At 37.9% G+C, this 10,090-nt stretch overlaps 1 protein-coding gene across 1 annotated transcript; it reads right to left on the minus strand.

The window, feature by feature from the left end:
- Nucleotides 1-971: 971 nt before the first annotated feature.
- On the minus strand, nucleotides 972-9,337 carry LOC142180033 (protein FAR1-RELATED SEQUENCE 5-like). Its single transcript, XM_075250952.1, has 3 exons — nucleotides 9,127-9,337; nucleotides 1,980-2,368; nucleotides 972-1,634 (listed from the first exon to the last, which is right to left on the minus strand). Exons 1-3 carry the CDS (start codon nucleotides 9,335-9,337, stop codon nucleotides 972-974), a joined length of 1,263 nt encoding a protein of 420 aa, XP_075107053.1.
- Between the last annotated feature and the right edge of the window lie 753 nt (nucleotides 9,338-10,090).

A 10,090-nucleotide genomic window follows, 5' to 3' on the forward strand; every position in this document is an offset into this window, starting at 1 on the left:
AATGAAATGATAAAGTATGACAAGAAAGGCCATTTTAGCATGTACGCAACGAAAAACAAATACCTCTCACCGTTTGTTTATATTTTGTCATATAAGAAAAATAATTTCGAGATAAAATTTTGCATAACTAATAAAATATTTGGTATGCAATCTTGAATGACTAATTTAACGCTTAATTTTTTTAAAAGAATTGCAAAATTAATGCAACATTTGGTTATCGATATTAAATGCTGCATTATTGATACCAACATAACTTATGGAAAAATCTATCTAATATTTTATGGGGGATACAATGTGGAATTAGCATATGTGCATGGAAAACGATCCAGTCAAGTATTATTACCTCAAGTAATATATTCAATGGTCATGTAGATTCATGCCATGTGGATCATAAAATGATTAATGACTGAGATCCATTTAACTTTTATACTAATAAAAAGAGAACTAAAATGGTAAAAGTTCTCCTAAATCCACCGTTTAGAATTAACCCAAGTTTCTCACCTTTTTTCTTTTCTTTTTTTTAATACATTAAAATATGTCTCTTACTTTTAGCAAAATAAAACAATATTCAACTTTTACTTTTACCTAATCCAACTTCATGAAATATTTGCAAGATTTCAAAATTTCCAAATGAGCGTAAGTCACAATGACTTGTACTGATGCTACAGAATGTTTAAGAAACTCTATGTGAGAAAATAAGATAAAGATCCCCTATACGTCCAACTATGTGAGATACTCTAATAGTTGAAAAATAAAATGTGATATACCTGATTAAAATATTTTTCATTATCAAATAGAGCTCTATCATCGACTCTCGGTCCATCCTGATTAGCGGAACTTGACTTGTTTCCTCGAGCTTTCTTGCGATTTGCGTTCACCTCGAGGGAAGGTTTGATCCTCTTTTTATGGCGTTTCCCATCTTTCTTTTTAAAATTTTTGGCTCGTGTGAGGATATTTATGTTATTATTTTCTTATGGTAAATCTCTTGTTGAACCACTAGTACAAAGAGATGGAGTTGTTGCCTCTGTGATTTGCTTCAATTTTGAACTTAGCTCATTTGCACATGCTACAACTACCTTATAGCCGTCATTTGTTTCAGAAGCTTTTGCTACCATTTTAACAAATATAGGACAAATAACTCTATAACGATTCATAGTAATCAACTTTGGATCCTTGATCTCTATTTCTTGCTTATCAACTTCTTTAATATTTACGCCCTTTGTATTTTTTGTCCATCTTTCCAAAATATACTCAGTTGGAATTCTACTAACTCCATTCACTACATCGAGGACTCTTATTGCATGGCAACAAAGTATACCCATAGACTCAAACTTCAAGCAAGTACAAGATATATTCCCAACCTCTGTCACTGTAACAATATACTCTCGAGTATGCCCATGCTTACTAACCTTGTAAATGGTGGACAAAGTATTCTTCTCACATCCAATATTCACTCTGATTGATAAAGATTTCATATATTCATCTTGAGATTTTGCGAAAATATTTGAGGTATAGACCTCTCTATCATGAACCAAAATGGGAACTTGTGCTTTTAATACTGGAATTCGTTGTGATGCATTACAAGTATCTTGCAGCTCATTATATCGCTTATCCTCAATTTCTCGATCATAATGCTTAAAAAATTATTCTAAATTGTAGTCAGACTGCAAGTAATCCTTTAAATCACCATTCAAACTCTTACTCAATTGTGTGCTGTTCATACCACCCGAAAAAGTTTTCTTTTCATATGCTGCAAATAGTTTTTCCCTTAATGTATATATTTCTTGCAACCATTCATTTTCATGAAGGTTATATTCATCAAGCATTGTATTTCAAGCATCCATAAATTCTGCTTCATCTTCATACTCATAAATGCATTTTCAAAAATCACCACGGAAAGAAGCGTACCTTTTATAAATTTGATTGAGATGTTTAGCTGCATTTTGCTCCATGTGCCAAACGCATAACCTGTGATAAACTTCAGGCATGACAAATGAGATGGCCTTACTCATAGCAGTATTTTGATCTGTAAAAATTATTTTTGGTTTTTTTCCAGACATCGCTCCAAGAAACCTTTCAAGCAACCACTGAAAGGAATCTACAGTCTCATCATGCATTAAAGCGCCTCCTAAGACAATCATTTTTCTATGGTTGTTCAATCCAACGAAACTAGCCAAAGGTCTGTGCTCTCTATTCGTCTGGTAAGTGGTATCGAATGAGAGCACATCTCCAAAAGTATCATAGTCTATTATCATCTTTGAATCTGCCCAAAATATATTTGTGATCATATCATCAACATCCAACTGTACCGCAAAAAAGAAAGATGGATCTTCAATTCTCTTCTTCTCAAAATACTCTAACAATACTCCTGGACGAAATAAGAAAAAAAAGTTACATTATACTTTATTATTTTTTAATAATAGAAAATTACATTATGTTACGACCCGAAATTCCCACCTTCGGACCGTGATGGCGCCTAACATTTCACTTGCTAGGCAAGCCAACGTTAGAATAATATTATCCATTTTAAAATAATTTTTAAATGTATTAATAACAAGAAAACAAATGCGGAAGCAAAGTTTAAAATATAGTAAAATAATCTATCAAACAACGGTGTCTAAATACCATCCCAGAATTGATGTCACAAGTGCACGAGCTTCTAGAATAAATACAAATAAAGGTCTGAATAAAGTAAAATTATCTGAAAATAAACACACAGCTAAAGAGAAATAGACGGGGACTTCAGAACTGCGGACGCCATACAGTTATACCTCAAGTCTCCTCCGAGTAGCTGAAATCCGAGCAAAATTATGGTACATCGCTGGGACCAACTCCAAAATCTGCACAAGAAGTGCAGAGTGTAGTATCAGTACAACCGACCCCATGTACTGGTAAGTACTGAGCCTAACCTCGACGAAGTAGTGACGAGGCTAAGGCGGGTCACTTACATTACCTGTACGCAATATTAGATACAACAACAATAATAGAAATAAATCAAGTAACTCATTTATAATAATTGAAGCTAACTCAGCAGTCATAACCAATTATCATTTCCATCAATTAAGTTGCAGCGTGCAACCCGCTCTCACAATATATCCACATTTAGTTCTGTTGCGGCGTGCAACCCGCTCCTCTAACATATTCATTTTAATCAAGTCTGTTGCGGCGTGCAACCCGCTCCTCTAACATATTCATTTTAATCAAGTCTGTTGCGGCAAGCAACCCGATCCTTCAATATTGACTTTTAATAAGTCTGTTGCGGCGTGCAATCCGATCCTCCAATATTGACTTTTAATAAGTCTGTTGCGGCGTGCAACCCGATCCTCCAACATTTTTACTTACCAATTCTTATAGAAGAAATTCTCCCAATAAATATAATAATTAATATAAAATTACGAGACAACAAGCATACAATAATTATGGTTTAGTTATGAAGCAAACAATGACAAATAGTAAATTATTATGGAAATCAGGGAGCAAAAGAATCCAAATAAGGCTTGAACACCCGATTCATCAAATCCATAAATGCTGCTGGAGCATTTGTCAAATGATATCACTAGGAACTCGTAGTGCCCATACCTAGTCCGAAAAGCTGTCTTAGGGACATCAGATGCCCTAATCTTCAATTGATGGTAACCAGATCTCAAATCAATTTTTGAAAATACCTTGGCACCTTGAAGCTGATCAAATAAGTCATCAATTCTTGGCAGCGGATATTTGTTTTTGATAGTGGCCTTGTTCAACTGCTGATAGTCTATACACATCTGCATCGAGCCATATTTCTTCTTTACAAATAATACTGGTGTACCCCAGGGCGAGACACTGGGTCTAATGAATCCCTGATCAAGCAAGTCTTGTAACTGCTCTTTCAATTCTTTCAACTCTGGCGGGGCCATACGGTATGGTGGAATAGAAATGGGCTGACTGCCCGGAGCCAAATCAATACAAAAGTCAATATCTCTGTCGGGTGGCATCCCCGGAAGATCTGCAGGAAATACTTCTGAAAATTCACGAACAACTGGTACTGAGTCCATAGAAGGGACATCTGCACTGGGATCGCGAATATAAGCCAAATAGGCTAGACACCCTTTCTCTACCATACACCGAGCTTTTATATAAGAAATAACCCTGCTGGCAGAATGGCCGGGAGTTCCTTTCTACTCTAACCGAGGTAACCCCGGCATAGCTAGGGTCACTGTCTTGGCATGACAGTCCAATATAGCATGATAAGGAGACAGTCAATCCATACCCAAGATGACATCGAAATCTACCATATCATGAAGTAGAAGATTCACACTAGTTTCAAGATTACCAATAGTAACCACACACGAACGATAGACATGATCTACTACAACAGAGTCTCCCACCGGTGTAGATACACACACAGAAGCACTCAGAGAATCACAAGGCACAACCAAATATGAAGCAAAATAGGAGGACACATAGGAATAAGTAGATCCTGGATCAAATAGAACTGAAGCATCTCTATGGCAAACTGGAATAATACCTGTGATCACAACATCAGATGACTCGGCCTCAGGCCTAGCTAGAAAAGCATAAAATCGGGGCTGGGCCCCACCACTCTGAACTGCATCTCTGGGACGGCCTCTAACTGGCTGGCCTCCACCTCTAATGGTCTGACCTCCACCTCTAATGGTCGGACCTCCACCTCTAACTGCCTGACCCCTACCTCTAGCTGGCTGGGCAGGCGGTGAAGCAACCAGTGCCGGTATGATGGCACGAGAATCTTGCCGAGATCTGTTGCTCGCCAATCTAGGGCAATACCTCCTGATGTGACCAATGTTCCCACACTCATTACACCCATCCTGATGTCGTGGCTGCTGAAGCTGAAGCTGAAGCTGACCCAGATGGGCCGGATAACCACTGTAGTAACTCTGGAGTGGTGGTGCACTGATAGGAGCTGAATGTGCACTGAATACTGGCTGCCCAGAGTAAGGCATAATAGGACCGTGACTCCTTGAAGCACCGGGAGATACATGAAGTGCTGAATGAAATGGTCTGGGAGGATGACCCCTACCAAAATTACCCCTGCCTCTAGACGAAGCACCACTGTAACCGCCGAATTGACGAGGCCTCTTATCGGACCTCTGCCCTCTTTCCTGTGCAAGAACCATCTCGATCCTTCTTGCGACATTAGCAGCCGCCTGAAAAGAAATCTCACATCCGGTCTCCTTGGCCATCTGAAGTCTGATAGGGTGAGTGAGTCCCTCAATGAACCTCCTCACTCTCTCTCCCTCCGTAGGTAGTAAAAGGAGAGCATGACGGGCCAAATCCACAAAACGGGACTCATACTGAGTAACAGTCATACTGCCCTGCTGTAGACGCTCAAAATGCTTACAGAATTTCTCTCTCAGTGTGATAGGGAGGAACTTCTACAGAAATAGCTAAGAGAACTGCTCCCAGGTAAGTGCAGGTGATCCGACTGGTCGGGTCAATGTATAATCTCTCCACCACCTCTTGGCGGAACCCGTCATCTGGAATACAGTAAAATCAAACCCATTGGTCTTAATTATACCCATGTTCCGTAGCACATCATGTCAGCGTTCAAGATAATCCTGTCGATCCTCAGAATGTGTACCACTTAAGTGAACTGGAAAGAGCTTAGTGAACTTATCCAGTCTCAATAAGGCCTCAAAAGACATGGCGGGCCTATCACCGGTCTGTGTCGCGACAACTGGCTGAATTACCCCAACTGGCGGGGCTGCTGGAGCCTGATTCTAGGGAGCCATCTGCTCCGAGGCAGGAGTAGTGGGAGTTTGTGCTCCTCCCCTAGCCTGTGAGACGGCTGGTGCCACTGGAAATGTACCATTCTGGGCCACACCCTCCATAAGACTCACCAATCGGACTAGAGCGTCCTGAAGCTGGAGTGGCTATGAATCCTTCCAGGACCTGAACTGGTCCAACTGGTACATTCTAAACTGGGACCTCCTCCTGAAGGTCTATCTGAGGTTCTTCAACAGGTGCAGCTGCTCGAGCTCTGGACTGAGATCTACCTCGGCCTCTAGCACCACCTCGGCCTCGACCTCTACCCCTGGCCATAGTTGCCACCGGGGGTTCTGGTCCCTGTCCATCGGTAGAGGTATTACGCGTTTTCACCATCTGCGAGAGAATAAGAGTAGAATGGTTCAATCATCGATGATAGAATAAAATCGCACGACAGAATAAGAAAGAAGTGATATTGTTCCTAAACTTCATAGCCTCTAAGAGATAAGTACAGACGTCTCCGTATCGATCCTTCAGACTCTACAAAGCTTGCTCGTGACTCGTGAGACCTATGTAACCTAGTGCTCTGATACCAACTGTCACGACCCGAAATTTTCACCTTCGGACCGTGATGGCGCCAAATATTTCACTTGCTAGGCAAGCCAACGTTAGAATAATATTATCCATTTTAAAATAATTTTTAAATGTATTAATAACAAGGAAACAAATGCAGAAGCAAAGTTTGAAATATAATGAAATAATCCATCAAACAACGGTGTCTAAATACCATCCCAGAATTGGTGTCACAAGTGCACGAGCTTCTAGAATAAATACAAATAAAGGTCTGAATAAAGTAAAGCTGTCTGAAAATAAACACACAGCTAAAATAAAATAGACGGGGACTTCAGAACTACGGATGCCATGCAGTTATACCTCAAGTCTCCTCCGAGTAGCTGAAATCCGAGCAAAACTATGGTACGCCGCTGGGACCAACTCCAAAATCTGCACATGAAGTGCAGAGTGTAGTATCAGTACAACCGACCCCATGTACTGGTAAGTGCTGAGCTTAACCTCGACGAAGTAGTGACGAGGCTAAGATGGGTCACTTACATTACCTGTACGCAATATTAGATACAACAACAATAATAGAAATAAATCAAGTAACTCATTTATAATAATTGAAGCCAACTCAGCAGTCATAACCAATTATCATTTTCATCAATTCAGTTGCAGCGTGCAACCCGCTCTCACAATATATCCACATTTAGTTCTGTTGCGGCGTGCAACCCGCTCCTCTAACATATTCATTTTAATCAAGTCTGTTGCGGCGTGCAACCCGCTCCTCTAACATATTCATTTTAATCAAGTCTGTTGCGGCAAGCAACCCGATCCTTCAATATTGACTTTTAATAAGTCTGTTGCGGCGTGCAATCCGATCCTCCAATATTGACTTTTAATAAGTCTGTTGCGGCGTGCAGCCCGATCCTCCAACATTTTCACTTACCAATTCTTATAGAAGAAATTCTCCCAATAAATGTAACAATTAATATAAAATTACGAGACAACAAGCATACAATAATTATGGTTTAGTTATGAAGCAAACAATGACAAATAGCAAATTATTATGGAAATCAGGGAGCAAATAGGCAGTTTAATATTTATTATGCTACATGTCAAATAACAATTAATGCACATAATTCAAATAGCATGTAACCATTAATGTAGGAATTCAAGAATTTAAATTTACAAAGAATAATAGAGAAATAATTATTATAATAATTAATTATGATTAAAAATAATTTATGATTTTTCAAGTAAGCAGAAAAATAATTAATTTGACTACGTATAGACACTCGTCACCTCGCCTATATGTCATTCACATACAATTTATATAACAAATAATTTAAGGGTTCTATTCCCTCAAGTCAAGGTTAACCACGACACTTACCTCGCTTTGCAAATTCCAATCAATTATTCAACCACAACTTTTCCTTTTAAATTTACCTCCGAAAGCTTCAAATCTATTTACAAACAATTCAATATATTCAATACTAATCATAGGAATTAATTCCATATGAATTTATAAATTTTTCGGATAAAAATCTGAAATTCATTAAAATATTCGACAGTGGGACCCACGTCTCAAATCCCAAAAATACTCGCGAAATCCGAACACCCGTTCCGATACGAGTTCAACCATACCAAATTTGTCCAATTCCGATATTAAATGGACCTTCAAATCTTAATTTTTTATTTTTGGAAAGTTTTACAAAAATTCCAATTTCTTCCATCTAAATCCGAGATAAATGATGAATATAGATATGAATTTGTGAAATACAATCACTATATGATAAAGAACACTTATCCAGTTCAAAGTCATGAAAATCCCCCTTGAAATCGCCCAAATCCGAGACTTAAAACTCAAAAATGAGTAAAAATGACTAAGACCCGATTTTATGTATTCTGCCCAGTATTTTCGCATTTGCGGGCTATATTTTCGCACCTGCGGTCTCGCATTTGCGAGAAAGGTGCCAGGCGAGGTTCCGCACCTGCAGTCAAAATGTTGCACCTGCGACGTCTGCTTCTGCGCAAAAGGGCCGCACCTGCGAAGACCGCATCTGCGATGGAAGTCTCGCTTCTGCAAGCTCGATTTTGCTTAAGTCTAATTCTTATTCCGATTTCGATCCATTTCACTCTCGGGGTACTCGGGATCCCGTTCGAATATACCAACAAGTCCCGTAACATAATACGAACTGACTCAGGGTCTAAAATTACGTCAAACAACACTAAAATTATAATTCACACCCCGATTCGAACTTTGAGTTTTAAACTTTCAATTTGCAAATATCGTGCCAAAAGATATTAAATGAATCCGGAATAATTTTAAATTTGGAACACAAGTCATAAATGACATAATGGAGCTGTTTAAATTTCCAGAATCGAATTCCGTCTCCGATATCAAAAAGTCAACCCCGTGGTCAAACTTGGAACATTTAGCCTTTAAATTGCTAGTTCCGTTAAAGGGTCATAACTTGAGTTAGGGACCTCCAAATTAAATTACGGGCATACGCCCAAGTCCCAAATCACAATACGGAGTTACCGAAAATGACAAAATACTGATCCGGGTCCGTTTGCTAAAAATATTGACTAAGGTCAACTCACTTGAATTTTAAAGCTCTATTTCCCATTTTAATCCATTTTTCACATAAAAACTTTTCGAAAAATTGTACGGACTGTCCACGTAAGTCGAGAAATGATAAATGGTACTTTTTGAGGTCTTAGAACACAAAATTATTTATTAAATTTAAAGATGATATTTTGGGTCATCACACATTAAGAAGTTTAATAAAAATAAGAAATGATAATATATTTCTTATAGACATTGTATGTAAGTTTATTTACCTGCTTCCCCTCGTCTCATAGTCTTTTGTCGTTTTGTTCGAAAGTAGTTCTTCTGATCTAACTTGGTATAACCCAAATTTACTCGACCTCGAGCTTGAAGACTCATAAAATCAAATGTTGCTTTAGAAAATAATCCAGCATCCTTTGCTAAATCTATTTCATGAGCCTGAACTTCGTTTATCCTTCGGTGAGATGGCAACATATGAACCATTGTCGGTAGAACAAGTGTGTGATTATGTTCCAATTCAACTTTAGTAATATAGTACTTTCTCATTGAGTGACGTGTAACAATAATATGAGCTTGACACCCTGTTCGAGTTTCTCTTCGTAATTTTTTAACTTGATCTTTTCATTTATCATCTCTACAAAAACCCTCCTTGTAACATGTAATCTTCCGTGATGTTACATAATCTAATTTTTTATTTGTATTGATATATTCTTTGCGAACACTAAAACCAACTCTTCTTGCATACTCATTATAATAATTAAGTGCATCCTCGTCACTAGCAAACTCAAGGCCAAGTTTCGGTTCATAATCTACTAGCCCTTAAGAGTTACTTTGTAAAACTTCTTCAGGAGTATTTTCGCACATTCTTTTTCCCGAAATTCTCAACTATACTAAAAAAAAATCAAACTTAAAACACTATGGAGTTCTGAACAATGATTCAAACGTAAAAAAGGTACAAACTTATTAACATCATCATAAATTAAATAATCATAATGAAACTTTCTTGTATTTGCAGTTTGTCAGATGAGGCATATGAATGAAAACATATAATATTAGATCAGACAAATATCAATTAATCAAACTTAAAATAAAAAATATAATTAAATTTAACAAGACCAAACAATAACTAATAATATAAGAAAAGGTAGAGAATAAAACCTTGTATTTCAAGAGATTCACTGTTTGTTGTTGACGAACAATGAAACCTTTGGGTTTCTTAGGAAAAGAATACATATC

This window comes from Nicotiana tabacum, chromosome 4 (genome assembly GCF_000715075.1).
Source record: "Nicotiana tabacum cultivar K326 chromosome 4, ASM71507v2, whole genome shotgun sequence".
NCBI lineage: Eukaryota > Viridiplantae > Streptophyta > Magnoliopsida > Solanales > Solanaceae > Nicotiana > Nicotiana tabacum.